Source organism: Parus major, chromosome Z (genome assembly GCF_001522545.3).
Source record: "Parus major isolate Abel chromosome Z, Parus_major1.1, whole genome shotgun sequence".
Classification (NCBI taxonomy): Eukaryota; Metazoa; Chordata; class Aves; order Passeriformes; family Paridae; genus Parus; species Parus major.
The window spans coordinates 30,572,686-30,597,024 of record NC_031799.1 but is presented as its reverse complement, the minus strand read 5'-3'; the positions used below and the strand labels follow the sequence as shown (position 1 = coordinate 30,597,024).

General features: G+C 36.4%; 1 protein-coding gene across 9 annotated transcripts in view; it reads left to right on the top strand.

Annotated features, from left to right (window-relative positions):
* The window catches only part of NFIB (nuclear factor I B), a 170,654-nt gene that overhangs the window by 118,661 nt on the left and 27,654 nt on the right, over positions 1–24,339 (top strand). For 4 of the 9 annotated variants that reach the window (XM_015653311.1, XM_015653310.1, XM_015653306.1 and 1 more), the window contains exons 7-9: positions 9,152–9,283; positions 11,653–11,837; positions 22,261–22,426. In XM_015653311.1, the coding sequence (XP_015508797.1) occupies positions 9,152–9,283; positions 11,653–11,837; positions 22,261–22,426 (483 nt within the window). Of the gene's footprint in view, positions 1–859; positions 2,574–9,151; positions 9,284–11,652; positions 11,838–22,260; positions 22,427–24,339 lie in introns of those variants that run through there. The other 5 variants (XM_015653312.1, XM_015653307.1, XM_015653316.1 and 2 more) reach the window with 3 other exon arrangements.

Here is a 24,339-nt window from a genome sequence, read left to right as displayed (position 1 = left end):
TTTATAGCTGCAGATTTCTCTCACAACTTTTGCTATTAGCCTTTCAAGTAACTAACTGTCCTCCAAAAAAAATCCTACAGTCCCAGAAAAGAAAAAGTCATCTCAGAATGGTGCATTACTTAGAAGTAGAACCCTAACATGACAATTAGGATTTCAATTGTTGTGTCTTCTGCCAGATGTTATGCAAGTTCTTTGTCTTGTACCTTGTTTTTTTCAACTAGATGTGTTAATAACTTCAATAACATCTGGATCATGTTTTACACTTCTATCAATTAGAAATACATCTATGTTTAATTAGTTGTTTGCTGTAGATCTCTTCCAGTCTTCCTTTCTCCAGGTTGCTGTTACTGAATTCTTTACTTTGTTTCCATATTAAACAAAATTTTGAGTTCCTGCATTAGTAAGATTTTGTGAGACAGATGTAAGTTTCTGCCTGAGTAAAACCAATGAGTGTTTTAGAAATTTTATGCAGAAAAAAAAAGTCCCCTCATAATTTGGAAGAGAAAGTTACTAAAAATCTAAAAGGTGTCTAGACTGCTGCAGAGGCTAAAGAGTATTTACTGTTTAATAGGCTAATAACTGTTGGTGAACATCTTGATTTACTAACTTAAGTAAATCAGATGGTTTTTTCTTAACCTCCAAGGAAAGAGGAATATCAGAAAAGAGAAGGACAGTGTGTGCATCTATGGCCTCCTTTCTGAAAGCTGGCTTAACAAGGTTCATTAACATAATTGCAGACAACTTATCCTTGAGATCTGTTTTACTGTTGTAGTGTTACAACACTGTGTATTTCCATAGTAGTCAGGTGTCTGGAAATACTGAATATCAATATACAATGAAGTGAATTTTAATTTTACAGTTTCTTCATCATGCTCATTCTCTTACACCTCACCCACCTCTACCAACATTCAAGAGCCAAGATGCCATCATTCCATTAAAACTGAAACAGCTGGACCGCCTTCACCTGCTGTTTGCCCAGCGTCTGTTGGACCCTCCACTTCCCAGGTCCCGACACCTTTTGTTGGATACTCATCTTCTGGACACTTGTCCCCTTTTTCTTTCTCCCCATCCACTGGAAACTCCTTCCCTGTAGGAGTCCTTCCTGATGGCCGTTTCTTTCTTGGGTCATCTTCTCATCAACTGTCAAGGATGGATGTTCTCATTTCTGAAGTGAGGGAACTAAAAGAGGAAGTAGTTAATGTGGTCCAGGAGTTGAGAACGGTAACAGAACACCTTGGCCTCTTGGTGTCCTGTGTTGGACAGGGTTCAGGATTTTTTCCAGCTCCTGGTGCTCCTTCTGAGGGTTAATACTTTAGAAACACACTCTCCATCTGACAGATCAATTCAGCTTGCAAAGGTTTACTTTGATGAATACCTGTTAAATTCCATTCTGTGTTTCTGAGGTAGCCTGAATTCTCAAAGTCCTTCTATGTCAAAGTATGTTTGAAAGCAATTTGTGTCTTGTTAGTAGCTTGTTGCTTCTACCTTTGTATATTTTATTGTTTCAAAATACTCTTTAAACAATGTATACACGTGCATACACATACATTTCATATCTGTGTATCTCCATATAATACATATAATTTTCAGTGTTTTTGACTAGTATGATGGAATTATTTTCAACACTGTAGTCAAATGCTACAACTTGATAAATTTTCTTAGCCTCACATTTGTAAAATAAGTGATACTTTTCACCAAGACTAACCTCTCAGAATGTATCTCCAGAGTGAATTCTTAGGGGTGTCTTCTGTGGGGCTGTTGGCTGCTGTGATACTGAAAATGGGATCATGGTAACAAACAGTAGCCTTAACAAGGAAGAGTTACCTGAATGCCCAATTTGAGTTCTTCTCGTTGCTCCTCATTGCAGAATAAGATGTTGCCAGAGTTCAGAGAACTTTGTCTGCTAGTTAAAAGTAATATTAAATGTTGGGATAGTTTAAATAAATCCATGGGGAATTGGTTTACTTTTTTTTTTGTAGCGACAATTTTGCCAAAAAAAAAAAAAAGTGCTGGTACCTGAAATAAGTCAAACATTATTTTTATAAAGATGAAAAACACTTGAAAGGCACTAAATATAGAAAAATAGGTGAAGGATCTCCCAAATGCTTATTTAATAAAAATACAGAGAAATTAAAACATAGCATGAACAGGATGGCAAAAATATTACCTTAGTAAGTTGCTTATACATCAAGAAAATTGACATCCTGAATTATTGAGAGTAATGTTGTTTGTGCTCTCTTCAAAAAAATAAAGCAACAAAGATTATATCTGTTTTTCTGTATTTAAAACAGATGTAGACAAATTTACTTCTTCATAAGTATCTTCAGGTATTCAGAATAGCAGATGATATTCAGATGAGGAAGACTTTATTCTGGGCAGAGCAGGCACCTGGCTTTTCCTTCAGCCCATGAACACTTAAGATTCTGACTGAATGAAGAGTAACAAGATGTTTAGAAATATAAACAGAAAGACAGAGACAGTTGGAGATGCATACAAAAAAGGTTTGCTTTTTTTTTTTTTTTTCATTCCTGGAAATGACTGTTATTTGCTCAATAAAGTCACTGTAAAAAATCTCATTGCAGATTCTTTGTCTTTTCTTTTGACAAATATATTGTGGCAAGACCTATTACTTAATGTTTTCTGTGTGTGATTAGTGAGTTGAATACACTCCAGGTCTCCATATAGGTCAATGAAAAATGCTAGCACAAAAGAGTATTTTTCTTGTATTCGTGGCCATTATCCTCTGATAAATTTAATATTATGGTAGCATCCTTTTATCTGGATGATAGATATCCTTTGATTGAAATTAATGATAAAATTAATGTCTTAATGCAAGATTTGTCCCAGGAGTTATGTGTAATTTTCTTATTCCAATCTTCTGAATAAGAGATTTAGTATTATGAAGCTGATCACCTCTTTTTAGAATTTGTAGGGTATGTATGTGTAAGTCTGCATAATTTAATGTATGTGGTGCAGAACATCTTCATTTATGGAAAGAGGCAATTTTTTGGGCATCTCTTTTCATTCATAAATTCTTTGTTTTTGTATTTGTACATAGACATATTTGAAAAGGTACTTTTCTACTGCTTTCAAACAATCTGTGTCAAACTTGATCAAAGTAGTATATTTCAGAATGACTTAAAGGTTTTGTGTCCCTTGAAAACCATTCCCCAGATTAACAATTAATGTGGCACACCTCTTAAAGTGTCCTTAACTGTTACCAGTATAACTGTTACTGTAAGAGTAATAAGAAGGAGATTTCATAATCTGAATTCTTCTAAATCAACAAATACCGTTATATTATTTTATCTCAAATAGCCCTTTAATTTTATTGCATTAGAACTGGAAATACTTTTGTGACTTTAGTAGTTATGGTTACAATATTGATTTTATTTTCTGGCCAAGGTCCTTGTAGTCTCAGGTCCAATGAAATGTTACAGCTGTGCATTTTTCCTTGAAGTCTGGATGACTTTCTATAGGATAACTTAATAAATGACTAAAATGTACTCCAAAGTCTTTATAACTTGTTTGGTATTTTAGGAACATCTTTCTCATTCTTCCACAATACTCTTCAATCACAGCTGTATACAGGAATCACACCTTTTAACAATTATTCATAGATGATGAAATGGCCCAGTCTGTTTCTGAAGTGTAAAGATAAACAAAAAAGTACTCAAATACCTGAAATACACTGGAGCTGCTTAAGGGGTTTTTTTGGCAGTGGCTTTTTAATTGATGGTATTTGTTAAGGCAACACAGTATTTTTGGTGTGATGCCTTTTATCTGTATTTCCAAAGTCAGCCTCATTATTTGTATTGCCTGCTCCATGCTTAATAGGGAGTAACCCCACTGAGCTCTGTGTTAGTCCCAAGAACTTTCATATGACATCTGTCATGCATGGCTGTGTTGGTACAGAAGTGGTTGGATAAACTGAGACTGCAGTTGTATGAAGATGTGAGACAGGAGAGGCTGCAGAGGGGCAGCTGGTCCCTGTGGGTCACTGTGAAGGGATGTGGAGACATTCTCACCTCCTCCCAACAGCAGCACCCCAGATCCCAATGATTTCCATGATGGCACCTCCTGGTTGGGGCTCTTATAGAAGGACAGTGTTCCTGGTATGAGATGAGGGTGAGGAAAGGTGAGGAAGGCTGGCCAGCTTTATACTAAAAGATGAATGCATGGGAAAAAAGGGTGTGTTTTCTCCTCACAGGAAACTGCAGATGTGGTAACGTAGTCATGCTGATCATAAACTTCTCCTGGGAGTTTTACTTCCTGGTGAAAAGTGGTGAGGTGTGTTTAAAGGATGAGAATGAAGAATTGCTGCCCACAACTTTGTGCATGACAGTGTGCCATAGTTTCAGGCTAATCTTGGTGGGAATAGTTGTAAATTTACATGGACATAATCTCTTCAGTGTCATATGATCTCTATATAATCTCTACATGTCATATGATATTGTCAAGCAACAGTTATGGTCTGCATGTCCTGTTCTAGAGATTGACATTTTTTGAAATTACTTTGGGATGTGGACAGCTTTGATGCCTACATATTTAATATTAATTGTTTCATCTGACAGTCATAGCTTTTTCATCCCCCATTTTATAAATGGCTTTTTTGCTAAAATTGAAAAAAAAATAAAATATTATTTTTAGAACATGTGCATGCAGGTTTCCCAATTAATTTAGCTTGAATGAACTTGCACTAGGTTATACTTATACAAAAGTTAGTCCATACCATTTTAACAGGAAATGTACTGAGTTGTTTTGCTTTCTGTCCATAAAATAGGATAATCAGCAACACAATGGAGAATTTCATTTGTCCAACTTTGTACATCTAGTCATAAACACCAACTCAGTGTCCTACATTATTTATACAGGGACTTGTCTGTGTTTTCCTCCCTACCTCCCTATATGCCCCCTCTCCCAGTATGCTGGTCGGTATAAGGGCAGGTAGGCAAAACCCTTCTGTCTCTTGTTCAAACCCCTTTCTGCTGAGGTAAAGATCTTCAAGGTAAACACAACTCACAAAATGTTACTGTTGACAATGAGTACAGTATTCTGCAAGTTTATGTGGGTAAGGATAAGAAGAATTACATGTCTGCTCCATCTAAAGGGTTTTAACTTTTGTGTTTCAGTTGTCTGGAAGTTCTTTCTTGTCTTATGTATATTAATACTTATTAACAAAGTAAAATAAAATAGTGTAATTTATTATAAAATGAATGAAAAAAGAAATAATTCAGTTGCTATTGCAAGTAATTTACTCCTTTTGCTGTAGCTTTTCTGAATTGCAGTATTTTTTAAATGTCTTTCTTGGTGCTTACAATACTGAAAATGACATTGGTAGAAATTCTAGTCTAATTTGTTTTCCTAGGTTTTTCAATACAAATCTCAAAAGATGATACATTGAAATGGTTTATCTGTTGTGAAATGGCATAATAGCACAACAGAGCATTTGATTAGCCTTGGGCATGGTTCCTGATGGGAAAACAGGTGTCACAGTCTGGTAGACTGGATTGTGAAATATCAGAGGTGTGCCTGTGAGAACAGCATTGGTGCTAAGCAGGCTGATTTGAAAATGGGAGGTTATCAAATCTTCATACACTGAAATATTCTAACCTAGTATAAAATTTTCATATGTAAAATTGTTTTCAGTACTTGATGTAGAAGTAAAACTGAGATAAGTTTTTAAGATGTGAAGTAAAACAGATCAGTATTTTAAATATGAATGAGCAGCTCTTTCTAAACCTTGACACTGGTCCTAAAGTTCAGAACACTCAGCTGCTAAGCAGTATGCATGCAGCTGTTGTATCTCTCAAAAGTGAGTACAAAGGCCTTCACCTTGAGAATTGCTGAACATGTCTCAGAAATCCACACCACAGAATTGACTGCAGTTTGTTTGTTCTGTTTTATTTTGTTGATTTTTCATTCTGGAGAACCTCAATTACCAGAATTTTTCATGGAAGTGAATAAATGTTGCAGAGGCCTTATCTCTGGTCCAAGTGAAGTGAAATGAGACACCAACAAGTCAGGGATTAAGGCACAGATTTGTAAAAGGGATGAGCTAGTGGCAAAGACTGATCTCTTTCTCATACGGAACAGGAGCTCTAAGCCAATCTTTCTCTGTTAAAAACATCAAGTATCTCAGACACCCAGCTGCTCAGGCACATCTCTCTTTCTTTCCTATTTATTCACATATCCATATAAAAATATGTCCCCACTCTTTTTCTTCTTTTTGTGGACAAGATAAATGAATTAAAATGTTTTGATTTTCATGATTCTTAGTTTCCATCCAGCCCCGGTGCCAAGTCTTTAGGCAGATGTAACAAAGCCTTTTTTCAATAAGGGAGGGATAGTTGTGGCTTAAAGTCACTCAGCTGTCAGTATTCTGTGTTAGGTGCCTTATTAAAATGCACAATTGAGAAATACATAATGCTTACAATGTTAAAGGAAATAATGTTGAGCTCATCAGAAAATCAGTGATGCTGGCTCTGCCTATGCAAAGTGGCTCTGCTCCTTCTTCACATGTGCATGTGTAAAGCAAAACAAATTCTCTTAAGTACAGTGGGATTTCTTGTCATTATGCAGACACCCAAAGTGAATTAAAAATTTTACCTAAATTTTCATGTGCTTCATGCAAGTGTACCTATCAGATGAGGTGAAGACTGAGGCCAATCTGGATGTGATGTATGTAGTGTATCCTGCCACCAGAAATCATCCCAAGTACTGCCTCTGGGAAAAATCAGTTCATTTAACACTGTAGCATGGAAGGATGTCTCTTAGAGCTTGACAGTGGTGCTATGGAGCCCATAGTTCTTTGTCCTTTATTATAGTCATATGTACTGTAAGCTGAATATGAGCTTATCTTACTTTCTCTGGAGGTGATACTACACTATTGAGTTGTAAATAAATCTTTACAGATTGTTGTTTGCTAGAGTGTAAAGGAGGTCTTGTGAAACCAAGCAGTAAAAAATATATTAATAAGAAGAGTTCTAGAATTAAAAGGCAGTAAGATATTTATTATTTGTTTATGGATTCTTCTAGCTCTGCTCATAAACATCTCTCATAGGTGAGAAAGAGAAGCTGCTATGCTGTGGTGGTGAACAAGAAAGCAGGTCAGGTGTCCAGAAATAGGCAGGTGGATGTTTAAACTTACCCTGGGTCACTGTTTGATTCCAGGTGAGTTCTCCTTACAGGTAGCTTGCCAAGTGCTGTGTCAAGATGATGCCCATCCAGGAACTGCCTGGATGGCAAGCTGCTTTAGATTGAGGAAGAGGGTCTTTGCTTTGATGAGGAAATTGCCAAAACTCATGTCTCATTAGTGTTTCCTAAGGTTCTTTGGAAGTGAACAACAGTTTAATTAAAGGCTGATGTAAACATGTTTCTGCACTTTCCCCGCAGCACTTTATCACATTAGAATTGATCAAAATTGTTGCCTTGGGCTGTCTTGAGCAGCTATACATCTGGAGCACCATTTGTGCAAGCTGCTGGTGAACAGGCTACATATGCTATGTTTCACAGCAGCTCTTCTGCCTTCCTGTGTAGGCAGATCTACCTTGCTGGAAGATGAGACGTTCTAACTATTTTATTTTGCATAAGCCCTTTTTGCTTTGATGTGATGCTTTAAAACATGCTACTTGTTTGGGTGCCTGTGTGTCGCATCTCCAAAGTAATATGAGAATACAAACAATAGTGATTTGGAGCAGCACTGAGAATTTCACATTTGAAGAACATTCTCAGCAGGACAGGACACTCTGTCTGATTAATTTTGACCTTACAATGACTTTGTCCGAGTGCTTTTGGTATCTTTCTGCTTTTCATCTGTATTTCAGATTTTTTTTTTTTTTCCAACAGTCTGTTTTATTTTAATTCTCAAAGTAATAAGGATTGGAATCCCTTCCTGAAACTTTAAAATAAATAAAACATTTTTCAGCAGCACTGTTGAAGATATGAACTTTTCAGGGTATTCTGGCACTCATCAGAAATAGCAGTCAGGATCAAAGTGGAGGGTGAGGATTGCAGGGGATGGTGGAGGGTCACAGGCAGAGTCTGCTCTGGGTCTGGTGCCAGTGCCTGTGTGGGGCTCGACAGCAAGGTGGGGCAGAGTAAAGAAAAGGACTCCCAGTTTCATGTGTCCTGCTCTAAGTTCAGTTCAAGAAAGCATTGTTCCAGTTTGGTCTCAATAAAAGCTCCACATTTTGCAGGCCTGTCTTAGCAGATTAGAGCACAACAATATTAAAAGGATCAAAAATCCTTTTAAAGATGACATGGTCCATGTAAGAAAGTCCATGGCAATGTGGCCCCTGTCCAGTAAAGTGCTTAAGAAATTACCTCTACTTTGAACAGTCAAATTCATTCAGTCAAATTCATTCAAAATGGAATGAATTATAATATCAATGTCTCTTCTATAAAAATATTGTAATGAAATTTGAAATAATTTCATGCAAAGTCCAACAAATATTTAATTTAAATTTTCAAAAAAAATCTGGTAATTCTGCTCTATGGGACATTGGTAAGCTTGGTAGAAATCATACATTTGTCCCTACTACTGTGTTATCTTCACATAGTTGTCTCTAAAGTAATGTTTTTATTGATAGGGATACTCGAAGAAGTGACAAGTCCATCCTTGAGACATGGAAACTGTGAGACAAGTTAAAGTATCCCTTGTTCTTAGGGAGGTTGCATTGTTTCACAATGGTTTCAGGAAGAGTAAGGGATAAGTTTTGAAGTAATACAATAATAAATACCATAAACTGACATGTGTATGGCAATTACCCTACACACCTGAGTGTAGGTGTTCCATTAAAAAATGCAATAAAAATTAAATGTCTGTTGAAGGAACTGATGATTTGGTGATGTTCTGGGGAGCTGACAAGTGTCTGGGGAAGTTCTAAAGACATGAATTTCTTCACTGTTTGGCTTGTCTGGTATGCAAGGAATGTAGTTTCTGTTTTGCAGGACGAGGACCTGTTAGGACATTATTTTTAATTCTCAGATTTAAAAGTAGTAATTTAAAATTAGTTTATTCACCAGGGGGGAGTTGGATCAGCATATAATATTTGTGCAAGAAGAGGAAGAAGTATCTTCAGTCTATAAAATGATGTGGCCTGAATAAGGCTTCTAAACTAATGTCTGTTACATTGTTTTTCTATTGTAGATATGTCTTCTCCTACAATGAAGAAACCTGAAAAGCCTTTGTTTAGTCCTACTTCTCCCCAGGATTCTTCATCAAGACTGAGCACTTTTCCCCAACATCACCACCCAGGAATCCCAGGAGTTGCACACAGTGGTGAGAGTTATGAAGGAGGAAATAAAAACCTCCCTGTTAATTTGTTCTGATCTCCTTTCTTATAATCAGATTGTGATGCATTTTTGCAGACATTCTTAGAGACCTAATCCAATTTATAATACTGGTGAAAATAAAAATTGAAAAGGTTGGGATATCCTTGCAGGAGCATTCATTTAACTGTTCAGGTAATCTGCCTGCTGGAAGCCACTAAAAAGGATTTAGGATTAACCAGTGAATAAAACAAACTGTACAATGCATGAAGAAACCGACAGAGGAAAAATTGTCCCTGTATTTCATCCTTTCACCTAAATCCTGTTTTTATTATTGTTGCTATGACTTTATTGTATTTAAATACCACAATAGGCAGGACTTAATACACAAGAGAAGTCACAATCATGTTCATGATGTGACACAATAAGTAACAAGTATAAGAAATAAGTACCAGTGCTTATTTTGAATGTTGAGTCTAGAGTCCTGATTAAGCATTTTCCAACACCTGTTTTCTGAAATCATTAGTAAATTGGTAGTAAAAATTCACTTGAAGTAAGGATGAGATACGTGAAATGTGCCAGAATGCATGTTGTCCTGAGAGTTTATCAGTAATGATAGAAATTCCACCATCATGGTCTGTTTAATTTCATAGGTGAGACCCACTCTGGTTTTCAGATAAGAACACAGTCCTCAGAAGTGTCCCCTCAGCATCTCATCATGTCTCCTTATAAACTGCATATAAATGTTTTAATTTCTTGAGTGGGGCTGAGTGACTAGAGTCATTCAGTAAAACAAATTTGAAAACTTTGTTCTTTTCTATCATGTGCAGTTTTGCTTTGAGAAGTCTCTGTTTTATTTTTCCTCCATGATTTCAAGTAAATCCCTTTAAATTCATTTATAAGGACTATTTTCCCCTTAACTGCCACTTAATTTGTATTACAAAATGGTCCTGGACTCATTCTGGTTGCTGTGAAGTTTCCACTACTAGCTGATACTCAAGTATATAAGGGATGATGGGTGAAATGGAAGGGATAGATTTCTCTTCATTTGTGTTGGTTTTGCACAGCTCTGACATGCCAGAGAAGTAACTAGTACTTTGTTTAAATTGAACTTGGTGGAGCTGTGATTAAAATGAATCTGCTACCAAAAAAAACCCCAGAAACAAACAATCAAACAAACAACAAAACACAAACAAACAAACACCTCCTCCCCATACTTGTGAGTATATCTTAATATTAAATTTAGAGTATAGTTTTAAAATATTGACAATCATAACCTAACTTGTGGGTGAACTATCTACTTGCTGGGAAACTCCATTTTTATATTTGTAGCCTGTTCTGTTATGACCAATGCCCCAAAAAATAGCAAGTCCTTTAAAAATTAAGCTGAAGAAACCCAGAGATGTGAAAGCTGTCCAGAAGGGCAGTGTTGGTGTGCTTGCACTTATACAGTATAGAACCATTGAACAGTTTATAAAAGACCTTGATTTTGTATTTTTCCGCTAATGAAAATGAAAACTCCTTGCCTCTTCTCCATTTCCATTGAACTAAGTACCTCTTTTTTCAGTACACCAAGTTTCTGCCTACTCTAGGGGTGTAGTAAGTGTGGAAAGTGTGTCCTTGTGCAGTGGGATAAGAAAAACCTCTACACTTCCAGACTGACAACTGGGCACCAGAAGGACTAGCTGTACCTTCCTTGCACTGTTTAGACACTTGCACACTGCACACAGCCTTCAGATAGAAAATTGTGTGTTTGTAGGGTCAGGAAATAAAGAAAATGAAAATAATAAAATAATCAAAGATAATTTAGTTGGATGGTTTGGTTTCTCAGGCCCTGAAGTTGAATGCTCATTAAGATTTTCATGAAAGTCAGCAAGTATTTGTGGCAATATTGATGAGTAGATATTTCCCTGTCTCCAGATGAGGCAGGTAGAATGCAATGCAGTGAGGAATCCCCATTTCTTTGGACTTGGTGATTTATTTTCCTCAGTGCAGGGGTGCTGTAAATAAAAGTAGGGGCTTTATTTAATATTTGATTTTGGTTTTTTGGACTCCAGATGGAAAAAAATGTGTGTAATTGGAATATCTTTAATGTTGGAAAATGATTCCTGTTTAAAAAAATGAAAAAAACTATGATGGCATAACCCACAAAATCAAAACAAGATACAGAATTTATGAATTTGAAACAGTTGCATTTTCCATTTCCTGGGATAATGTGAGGGCAGGACCTGTAAGTTTTTCTGTAAAAATGCCATAAAGCAGGAGAGCAATACACTGATTTATAACTGACTTTTTATTTTTCTTGCTGTAATACAGAGGTGAAGAATTTTAGAAGAAACAAGATGCGAAGTAATTTTAATTTTATTTTATCTTCTCCAGTCATCTCAACTAGAACTCCACCTCCACCTTCACCATTGCCATTTCCAGCACAAGCTATTCTCCCTCCTGCCCCATCTAGCTACTTCTCTCATCCAACGATCAGATATCCTCCCCACCTGAATCCTCAGGATACTCTGAAGAATTATGTACCTTCTTACGACCCGTCCAGCCCGCAGACTAGCCAGGTACTGTAAAATTATGTGAACCCTCCAAAACAAGTCTTGTGAGGAATATGTGTCTTCTAGGGCATCTAGACTGGTGTCTTGCCAGTTCTGGTCTTAGAGAAATCTGGAGCTGCTATATAAGTGATATAATTGATCCTGTTCATCATGGTTGAATAAAGGGTGCAGGTTAATCATATTTACTTGCTTTTCCTCTGTTTGGTGTAGGAAAAATACTTTACTGAAAGCCTTGGCAGCAGCAACAGGGCAGGTCCTGGTCCTGAACCCTTCCTGCAGGTTGTGCCACCAGAGGCAAAGCTCCCACTGCAAGGAGTGTGCTGATGCATACACATGTCCAAGCACACACATGGACATACAGGTGTATTTATAGGCTGACAATGAAAATAAACTCTTGCAAGTTAGTACTTGCCCTGTACGATAGGCACTGATATTTCTTTGCACTGTGAGCACAGCGCAGACATACAAATTCTTTTCTTCTTCCTTTTGTAGAGAACATGCTGTAGTGGATGCATTCCTGGCAACTGCATGAGTTCAAAGTTGTGTCTGATATTTGAAATTAACATGTTTTTCATTAGTGAAGTAATTTGTGAAGGACTGTGTGCAAAACTGCTTTCCATGATAGCATCAGCACACAGCATTACCATGTGATCTGCACTACAGGACAAACTGCAGTTGAGACTTGGTCTGTCAATACCTGGAATATGTCCAATGTCAGTGTAATGTAATCTTTGCTGCTCAGGCTGTTATTTTTTTGATGCCTAGTCTGGAAAGCTCTTGTGGAGCCCTGTTGCTTGTGCTTTTTGAATGTTTTCTTGGAAGAGCCTTGTACATGTAAACTGAAGAGACAGCGGTCAGGTTTTCCTTCTTCTAAGGCTTAGGTTCCTTTGGAAGGACTTTCTTAACAGGGATGAAGGGGTTGCCATGACAACGGTTTTGTTTTGGGCTTAGTTTGTTTTGTTTTTCACCAATAATGACAGGCATTACAGCATTCATTTTGGTTACAGAAGCAGTGGAACTTGAGACTGAATCAAACTTTCTCTGTTGAATAACAGATATGTACCCTTTGGACTGTGCAGATCATGGTGGCTATGGGCTAATTTCCTTGTCCAGCTGCATGACTTTCTATATATTCAATTAATTTAAAAACAAAGCAAAAAAAAGTGGGTCCATAAAATCAAAATTTACTTTGAAGAGAGAAATCCTAACTATGTGGGTTTTATTGGTTATATTATTACTGCAAATTAAACCAAAAACTGAATGTGGAGTATGTTGACTTCAGAATACAAATTGCTATCTGCACATGGATTAAAATTCTTTCAATCCTGTGTAGCATTTTTTCTGAGACTCAGCTGGGAATGTTGCATGCAGGACCTGATTTTAATTTGTGTAAAATTTCCATGAATAACAAAGTCTAATTAAGACACCCATTAAAAGTCCTTAGTGTTAATTCAGTGCGGAAAATCTCAGAGTTCTGTTGGATTTTTTTTTTTTAACTGATGTCTTAATTAGGCACTATTAAGGGAAAAAATTATGCAAATTAAATCAGACCGTTACTGTTATGCATTTCTTTAATTATTCAGTGCTTGTTTTACTTACATTTTGATTTCTTATATATGTTAAAAGAGCAGATTAGGTAATAATCTCTCTGGATTGTTCCTTGTTCTTCCTTGGTTCACTGAAAAAAAAACTCCATCAAAATGAAGTATCTGACTTTCTTTCAGTTGAAAAATGTGCTGTCTTATGATTTTAACATTGGAAAGTATATTCATTGAGCAGGAGTTATGCTTTCAACTTTTCCCCAATTCTTTTCCCTTATCTCTGGTTGAAAAAATAATCTTTTGACCTTAAAACATAAAATTTTAGTCTGCTGATTTTTTCACAGAGTAGTAGAAAACTGAGAAGGCTTCATATTTTTGTATATTCCATATGGAATATCAGACTTAACTAGCCTAAATTTACTACTTTCATCACTTTACATAACCTTTTTATTAGGGTACTTTTTTTTCATTTAATTTGAGGTTTGATTTAGTTCCTGACAAGAGAGGATGGGGTAACTAACACCAAATATGCAATTTTAGGCATCTGCATCATCTATTCACCATAATTCATTATCATTAATCACTATTATTAGTGGAAGATTTAAAAAAATTAATTCTTTGAAGTTCATCTCTGAGATTTGCTGTGAGTTGGAGTAGTTGCATACCTAGTCAAAATACCTCTAAATAAAATAGTTAAATTTTGGCTGTATAAAAAGTAAAACAGCAGAATTAATTTTTTGCTTAGGAAAAGAAGAAGCAACTGTCTGAAGTTGCAGTGACAAAAGGGAATTGTTCTGATACAATGGCATGCTTTGAGCCAAACAAGTTTTTCTTTTCTAAATAAAACATAATTTTTTATTCAAATTTAATTATTATATAATGAAAAACTGCATCTGTAGGAATCAAATACCACATCAAATTTAATCATACTTTCCCACCTCAAAACATAGTCATTTGGATTTCAAAAGGAAAACTGTGATGATGGTTTTAATTTAGCTGTACAAATAGAAAGGATGGATACCCTGACAGCATTTACCTAAAATGAACTGTTCCTCCTGAACATCCTTCAGTAATACACTAATTTAGATTGTTACGACAAGCAACTGAGATGCCTTGTAGTCCCCACAGCAATTTTGAGATTAATTACATTACTGCTGCACTGATTATAGTGAGACAGTCATGCTATTCAATGGAATACTTTAAGTAAAATTAGTTCAAGGATATGGAGCTCTCATAGGTTCCCATGATGGGAAGCACTGAGCAATTTTCTTGACATAATGTTAAATAGTCCAAATTATGTGTGATGAACAGTCAGGAAGTTCAAACAGGCCCTTTGGCTGCAGTGAAAAATGGTTCAACAATGGATGATCCTAAACAAAAGGGAGCTGTTGCTGCTGGTTTCATGAATATCTGCTTTTTATCCCCTGCTCTATATGGAGAATAAACAAACAAATGTACTGAACAGAAATAGACCTTGTTAGATATAAAGCTGGGCTTGTCTCAAGATGGAAGTCTGGTAAGTTCCCAGGGCTTTGAGAACTGCTGTACTTTCCACTGATTTAGAATTTCTGCTATACTCTTTTTAGTGTACTTATTTCAATGCTTTTGTTCTTAGCTATGTACTCATGTTACTGATTGAGATTTTATCTGCATTGAGAGTGTATCTGCATTATGGTGGGATGCAGGTGTCTCTGATCAATACTGATGGAAGTTTCATCAAAAACTTATTGATTGATATGTATCTATCCATCAATGGTATTTATCCGTGCAGAGTGTGTTGAGGTTTTCAAAGCTACCACAAATTTCTAGCATGTATTTCCTTTTTGAATGATCCCAGATAGGTGGATCTCTCAATCTTAGATAATATTACCTCCTCTGTGTCTGTGTACACAAGCACAGACACACACACACACACACATCTGCACGCAGATGAAATTCATTATTACTTAGGAGTGTATGAATCATATACAGTATCAAAATAAGACTTTCAATGACCCTGAACAAATCGTCAAGCACAACATCACTTGTGTGGCTGAAGTCAAAACCAAAACCTCCAAACATAATTCACGGTTGAGTTAAAAGGAATAATTTCCTGATCAAGGCATGGTGATTCACAGAAAAAGGATAAGGATGCATGATAAAGGAAATGCAGTAAAGCAAGCAGTTGAGATGAATCCTGCTGATGAACATCCTGATATCTGTAAGAATGTTTTGGGTTTTTTTCTGACTGAATCAAGCAAACAGAAGTAGGGAACCTTCCAACTCTTTGAGTATGTTATTATGGAGGGCACAGTTTACCTGTAACTTTAACTCAAATTTTATGATATTTATGATGAAATATGCAGTTTTCATGATGTCATAAAACTAACTGAACTTGATGGGAGTTAGGTATTGGACTACTTTCTTCTTACAAGAAATGGCTTGCGTGTGCTATGTACTACAAGCTGAGTGAACTACTGCATATTTGTAGTACATTTGACTGTATATTTGGCTAAAATTCCTGGGTCTTATAAAACATACTTTACTGCAGTGTGGGCTAGTCTCCTCTTTTTCTTTTTGTTGGTTTTGTCTTTGTCTGAAGACAGAAATCTCTGAAGTGCTCGAGAATAGTTGTTTCTGGAAGCTGATGAGGCCACTCATTTTCCTCTTGTAATTGATTGGGATATTGAACCTTTTTTCAATAAAAGGCACATTCTTCAGGGATGCCAGGCAGATGCTTTGTCTTACATTCTTCAATACAATAACTACAGTCATTTAGAGTTGATGAGGGAATCTTATGAGCCTCTCTTAGGGCTGGTCAAAGCATTTCCTGTTGGTTCTTGGGAGAGTACTAGCAAAATAAGCCAAAAAAAGCAAAATTGTGTGCATGTGGTTTCTTTGGTATCGCTAGCACCTCTTTTATTTCTTGATCTTTAATAATTTTCAGCTTATTGGGCAAATCTTCCCTTGTAATTTTAAAAAAATAATTGAAGACTAAATAAGGCAATGTGCACTTTTTTGTTGCAATTGGGAGGCAAAGATTGAGAGAGTCACAGCTTAACACTATCTACTGGCAAAGTGTTTTGAGATTTAATTGCAGTTGTAAATTATTATTTTGTATTTCATCTGCTCTAAATGCATGAGTATGTCTCCAGGGTGCGTGAAATACTATGTAACATAAAGATATCTTTTGAACATTTATCTACAAAGATAATTCCTCTCCCATGTTTCTGTCACACAAACTTACCCTGTACTAAAGGCAAGTATACAAGAAAAAATGTGTTTTTCCTTGTGCTCTACCTGTTGACAAATAACTGATATTGTGGGCATGGATTGCTGAAACTCTGAAGTTGCTCTCAGTTTCAACAGCATTACATCAAGAGGAAAATTTATCCATCAGTTCATCAAATGAATGATACTCAGGCCTTTCTAGATCCGAGTCAACACCTCGATTTCTTACAGAAAGTACAGAAGGGATGTTGTCAGCCAAGACAGCAGCAACATGTATTTTTCTAAAGCTAGTTTTTCAAGCAGACAGGTAGCTGTGTGTGTCATACCACATGAAGCTTTGGTGTGGCATTTCAGAGTGAGGTCTGTGTAAGATGTGCTGTCACAATGAGTCACACAGATTCTTAATACAGAAGCTAAGGAGATCCATTCCTGTGTAAAGTGGTAAGGGGCACTAAAAGAAGGCAAAGTGCATTTCTGATGCTGCCATAGTGTTCAACAGCAGAAAGAAAACAGCCTTGTGCAGCCTTGAATCGTGTGTAGCAAATGCTTTACGGAACCCACCAGGTTCAAACTGCCCTACAGTATTTTCTACAGTCTCTGGTGGTACTCTATTAATGCCATTCCCTTGTGTTTAGCAGAGTCTCAAAAGCATCATTATTAGTCAGAGGGTGATAAATTGAGGATATGTGTTTCATACATTTCATGAAACTGCCTGCTGTACTATTGTGCTGTGTCTGGTGGGAGAATAACAGGGCCGTTTGATTTTTAGAAGTGATGGAGCATTAGGGTGCCCTAGACAAAAAGGAGAGGGGGAAAGTTGGAAAAATGGAAAATATTGCTGATTCCTTTCAGTTGCAGATTTTCTAAAATATTCATCACTCTCTGTGGACACTGCACAGCACAATGACGTGGGCTCAAAGACAGAACTTATCAACTATGATCTCCAGGTTCACAGATGTGTCTATTAAACAATTTTTAATGTAAGATATTTGGTATAGGAGCAAGGGACCAAAAAAATATCCAGAACTGTATCTCCTATGCCTTCGTCAACAAAATTAATTCAATCAGCCTTCTCAAAACTACACTGCCATAGGGTTTTGCAGAAATATTGTTCACCATAATATTGGAACTTGCCTGTACAAGCAACTGGAATTCTTGAGAGGAAATGGTGACAGTATTTCCAAATGCGTGATATCCAGTTTGACTAAACTGCATTCACTGGTTCATCACCTGGCTATACTATTATAACATTGTGAAATACAGAAATTCTATTAAAACCTGTGTTTTGAATATATTATTCTCCAGGTGTAGTGGTTAGTTGGAGTAATATAATTTTTTGTTAAGCCATGAAACGTCTTTCTGAAACAACTAACAGAGTATCTTATGTAGCTATATCTAGGATATGCACAGATTAATATAATTTCTAGCCTTTGTTAATTATTTGTTTGAAGATGATTTGTACTTAAGATTTCGAGGAAAACTGGATTTCTTTTATTTGGAATCGAGAAGTATAATTACATTTTTTTAAAAATTGCATATGTAAGCATCAAATATATTTGATGCAATTTAAGCAATAAATTTGAACAATTTAAGCAATAAATTGTTCATGTGATTTTTTTAATAGATATGTCAAACTTCTGTTATGTTTGGATACCTCATCTGTAGATGTTAGTAGTTCCTATTTCATTATAGCATCAGAAATATTTTTGTAACACTGAAAGTAGTGAACTTTGTGACAGAATACTGTCCTGAATTGTAACTGTATAACTAGGGTTAAATATGTTGATATTTGAGCATGCATGTGAACAAAAGCATGAAAAGAAGTAGATTAATTACTGATTATAAATATGCTAGAATATCCTATCAGAGAAAAGAGCCATGGTGAATCGTGACTTTTAGAAAGTCTGTATTCATATCTGTTACAGATTCCTGTTGAGACTTCAGACCTGAGGATTAAAATAAAGAGTGCACAGTGCACACCATTAGATAAAAAAAAAGCTTAACATTCTGAGTTATATTACAGCTGTGACAGCAAAAACAACTTGTCTTTGGCTTTGGGCACATAATGAATTAAACTATGGCAATTCAAGATGTTGCAGAATTAAAAAGGCTGAAAATTGTAACACATCTGAAAATCAAATTAGTGTCCAATCCAGCAGTAGAAAAATGTATGCCTGTATAAATAAGGGCTAATTTTCCCATACCTTCATTGTGTTTACTTATTTTCCTCACAAATTTTCCAATTCACACCTTGTTTATCTAACATAGCTGCTTTTATGGAATTTGCTTGAGGTTTATGCCTCAGGCTTTGCCTCTGTGAATCCATCACACAGGCCTATTGATGCCCTATTTGATGGTTACAGCTGACTTTTCACCTGCAATGCACTGGAACTAGAATATAGAACTTGTTTTGTATAAGGAAAAAAATTAATTTGTGTTAAATGATGTACTGTGAGTATTTGCGCTTGTAATTCAAGTAGGTAATGTCCAAACAGATATGCAGTTTTCATGCTAGAATGTTGTTTGATATGACTGTAAAGGACAAAAGAAGAACAGGCCACAGAAGTTTTTTCTTGACCGTTTTCAATAAGATTAAGAAGGGGTTGTTTCCTACAAAGGGTTTCCCTTTTTGGGGTGAAAACTTAAAGCAGCTGAGGACTTGAGACACTTGAGAGAGTCAATGTTCATGAGCTCGAATTGTTATCAATTGCACCATCCTTAATCTAGACTTTTACTTCAAAAGTTTTAATTCTGTGTATCCAAAGAAAACCACAGAAGAATTAATTGAGTATAAACTGATGCATCAAAACTATCTGCGTCAATCTGAAGACAGGCCAAAGCAATAACTCTGTGACAATTATGTCATCTGTTTTTTAGTACTACTTTTATGATCTTAAGCTGCAAACTAGTTGTGATAACTTAAGTAAAAGTTTGATGAACTCCTCCATTGTTCTTCACTGCATGCAAAAAGAACAAATATGGACATTTTGTGAAGGCTTCATATGAGAGTCATTCTTCTAATAGAATTTGGGAGAGTGTGAGAATGCTGTTCATAAACTCTGTTTTCAAAAGTAGCATGCTTATGAAAAACATTGAATCTTAAAGTAAATTTCAAGTGTACCATTTCATATGACAACCTTTGTCAAAAGGAGGACCTTGGTTTGCATCTCAAAGACAGCTTGATCATTGAAAAAGAATTGTATTTGTAAACTTCACACCAGGTATGTGCTTACCTACAGCTGGATTACAATTGCATTTGAAACTTAATGTGCAGAGTGCGAAATCTTGGACCTATAAGAATTGAACTTACTGAAGTAACAAATTTTTATGTTTTTTTTACTTCAGAGGTTCCTTTTCTGTGTCTAGAAGACCTCAGTGTCGTATTGCATCTGCACCCACTTTTAAATATGAGACAGATATAGAACTTCAATTTAGGAGGAAACTGGAGGAATAAAAAAGATAAAGATATAGAGGCACTTGGTGTGGGAGATCACAAACTGCATCTACTAAAATCACTGGTAAATTCTCTATGGGTATCAGCAAGGACAGGATTTTACCCTGCATTTGGATGGAGTGGGGTGATGCATTGCCATAATGGGAAGAATTTGGTTTAGAAGAGAATGGGGTATAAGTATAATCTTTGTCTTAATCTTTGTCTAAACAAGGAGTGGGTTTCCTCATTTGGGCCATATGGATAAGGGCAAAGCTGAGGTCTGCATGAGCCACTGGATTCCTGTTGGCTGGAATTACTACAGTACAATATAAGGTGATACATTTCTGTAAATCACTGTCTCCTGTGATTTTCTAATTTATTTTAATTTATTCTTATTTATTCTCGTCTGTCTTTGGTGACAGCTGCTTTTGTAGGCTGATAATACTGTCTGTTTAAATCCAGACGCTTCATGGAATCTTTCTTAACTTTAATAAATGTTGATAATTTTGGTTAAGGATTCTCAGTTACTTATTTGATGTTAGTACAGCACATTAACTAAGGCTCCTAAGGTAGCCTTGTGGTTTCAGGTCAGCAGCTCCACCTAAAAGCTAGCAGATGCAACTGAGAGGTGGTATTCCCTCCAGCAGGCTGTGTGGACAGCTGGGCTGCCAGGACAGGAGGGGAGGCTTGCCTCTGCAGCAGACTCCCTAGAAGCATAGTGAAAAGCCAGTCCAACTTAGTGAGCACGTCTTACTGACAGGAATTGTGTCTAGAGAGTGACTTTTTCTTGTTAAGAGGGGTAGGTTTTTTGCCACTCATAATTAGTGTGCATTTTTACTGTTGTTTTTCATTGTGAGGCTTGTGATTTAAGAGAGGGGAGATAGTCAGCTAGTTTTTCAATGTTCCTATGGACATCATATTGGTTTCCATTTGCACTTATATTTTCTAGTGTTTTCTGCTAATTTAGTTTCAGATGTCCTAAACAAGACTCTCCCTTGGGTGCATTTGCAAAGTCTAGTAAATCATACTGCCAGGAAGTTTCTTGTGCTATTAATTTTAAGTTTCCTCCTTCTCAATTTCATTCCATTACACCAAGTATGCATTTCCTGTATTTTCCAAATAATTCCTTCCTCTTCTGTGTGTTTATACTTCTCACATACTTGCAGTAATTGTCTCAGTCCAGTTATTATTTCATTACCGTAGTCATGCTTACCTCTTTTAACCTTTCCTTGAATCAGTTGAATTGTGTCCTTTATCAGTCCACGTCTTTATGTTATCTTAATTTGACAAGATGCTTCTGATCAAAAGATTCACAGTATTTCATGTCTGTATGACTCTTTTTAAATACTTGTGGCTCATAGAGCACACAGTCAGTTTAAGGCAGAAGTTATCAGCCGCTGTTGTAAAAACTCTTGACTATGTGCTAGTTTTTATTGCAAGTTATTTACAATGGGAGTGTTTGTGGTCATGCAGAACAACTCAAGCACTGGATAAACATATATTTACCAGTCAACTTTGCCATACTCAGATGTGCCTACATGTAGACAGTGTCCTATTACCTTGATGACCTGTACCTGGCATAAGGTCATATGCAGACAGCCTCTTGTATGTATGGAAGAAGTGTTGTTACTTATTATGCTCTTGACTAGCAAAGTTCCCATTAAACACTTCTGTGTTTCTGGTAGGTGGCTTTTTGGCAGATGTTATGATGTGTACATTATAGTGCATCCTATCCAAACCATCTACCCCATTCCCAAATTGTGAATCATTAGTTAGCCTTCCAGAGTGAGTAATCTCTGTGGACAGCTGTGGTCAAGTCTTGGTTATCCTCCAAGCCAGAGTGGTATGGCATGTGAAAACAGAGGTTTTTCATCAGTTGTTTGCTCTTAATACTTCATACATTAGGTCCTATGCCTGGTCAGTTTACTCCTGTGGTCATGGGATTTTGGTTCACAGCACTGCATGAGCAGGAAAAATATTTTGAAACAATCTGATGCATGTGCACCCAGGAAGAAAGAGTGTGGAAGAATGCTTAAAAGTACTGCTACCTAAGCATATACTACCTACCTGAGAAGGGACCTGCCTGGTGAAAATATCACATGGAAATTCAGAGCCTATCTAGAACAGCACATTCCAAAACACAGGTGCTATGATGATGGGCAATTCTGGAAAACCCTAAGATAGGTATGTTCTTTAAACACAATGTGTATGTTTCACAAGGCATTCTCTTGGTTTTGTTTTGTAGCCTAACAGCAGTGGTCAAGTAGTAGGGAAAGTGCCTGGCCATTTTACTCCAGTTTTGGCACCCTCTCCCCATCACAGTGCGGTGCGACCTGTGACCCTGACCATGACAGATACTAAACCCATCACTACATCCACTGAAGGTGAGGCATCTTCACCTACAGCAACCAGTAAGTATTTCTTTAGGAAACAAAAAATGTCCATCGAAGATTTGATATGATTTCAAATTGAGGCCAGAAAAAGGCGCCTTTTCCTACTATTTGACCAAGTGGGTGCTCATCATTTTACATGGAGAGCAAATATGATCTGACTGCAAAGCTTTTCCTCCCAAAATTTCAACTTACAGCTCATGTTACATGAACCAAACCTTGTGACATGACAACCAAAATGAAAGGGAAAAGCCTGCATATTTGACCACTATTCAAGGAAAAGAAAATGTGTTTTTTTCATCTGAGGTGGACATTGTTCAGACATTGAGAAGCACACCCAGACAGTAAGGTTTTACAATGACCCACAGATGGAATTCCAAGTAGGGACTGGATAATTTGCTCCTCAATGAACTTTCCTACAGAAATCAAACCTTGTTACAACGCATACTGAATCCGAGCTATGATAATTGCATGTTAATATAGGTTGTGTCATTTTTAGCAAAAACAACTGTTGTGGCAAAAGAAAATTTCAATTCCTTGTCATATCTACAAGGAATGGTAGATCCACTATTTGTGCTTGGTTTTTTAAAATAGAAAATAGCACTTTACTAAATATAGGATCATGTTATTTGTCCTATTATCTTCAATGGAATTGCAGGTCTAGAAATAAGGGCAAATATCTAGACTAATTTCTTCACTTCAGAATATTCATAATCAGTGGTGCAGAATGTTGCTTTCTAATTGTGTTCTGCATTTCTGTTGTCCTTGAACTTTTATTTGGAGATGGCCAGTGTTACCAGCATTTATCAGAGTGGTGAAGATTTTTAGGAGACACTTCGAGATTCTTGGAAAAAAATCTTAACAGTCTTTAAAAGTATTAGTTTCTTCAGGGCTTTTAACATTCAAATTAGTTTTTCTAGACCTATTTAATATTTGAATTTCAAATGCGTTCCCTAACTGTTGGTCTGTCATTAATGGAGGCCATAAACTATTCTTTTCAGGTGTTATACTACTTCAAAATTTTTCATTAGAATCTGAGGCAGAGATGAGACTCAAAGGCATAAGATGTAAAGGAGGAAAAATGTTTAAGCATTTTTTTATAAAAGGATAGTAGTAACTTTTGGAGAAACTACTGACCAAGTATAAAAAAACAATTTATATAGAGAGATTTATGGAAGCATGTTATATACCCTTTCAGTATATTAGCTTTGTTAAGAGGTAGTAGAGTCTACCTGTAGCCCCATTGGTGATCTGTGGTACTGTTTTAGGACCTTTTAAGAAGAGTTAGTTTTAGCAGCAAAGTAGAAACTTTTGCTCTAAACATTTGCACCAGAAGAGAAAGCTGAGAAATTTCTTGTACAGTTTCAAGAATTTGTGGCTTCATTTTGCTTTGACATGATTGTGCTTGGCCTACACATGTTTCTTAGATGAGGTCAGGGTTTCTGATAAAAATGGCAAAAAAACCCACAGTAAATGCTAGAACTGTTTTGGGATGTTTTCTAGTAATATGACCTTAATCATCATTATAGAAAAACATGCCTAATCTGTACATTGTCCTTCTACCAAAGGAATGATTTTGACCATATTTTCCAATTCAGGCATCACCCAGTTTCTTGTGCAACTCATGGGAACCTGAGTAGCTGATTCCTGCTGAACCTTTAGAACATCTTGGCTTTGATACTTAAAATAAAGCTTTCTCATGCTTCCATAGTAGTTTCCAAGTAAATTCTTGCCACTACAGCACATAAGTAATATGAGAAAGAATGTCTATGTGCAAATTTTATTTGAATGTGGCTGCATTGCCTGTAAGATAGTGTATAACACCCCGCTTGCTCAGGGTGCTATGGTTTTCAGAAAACTGCATAGTCTATCTCCTAGCCTAATAAAAGCCTAGTAAAGGCTTTTGACACTGGATTGCTAACTGTAAGAGCATA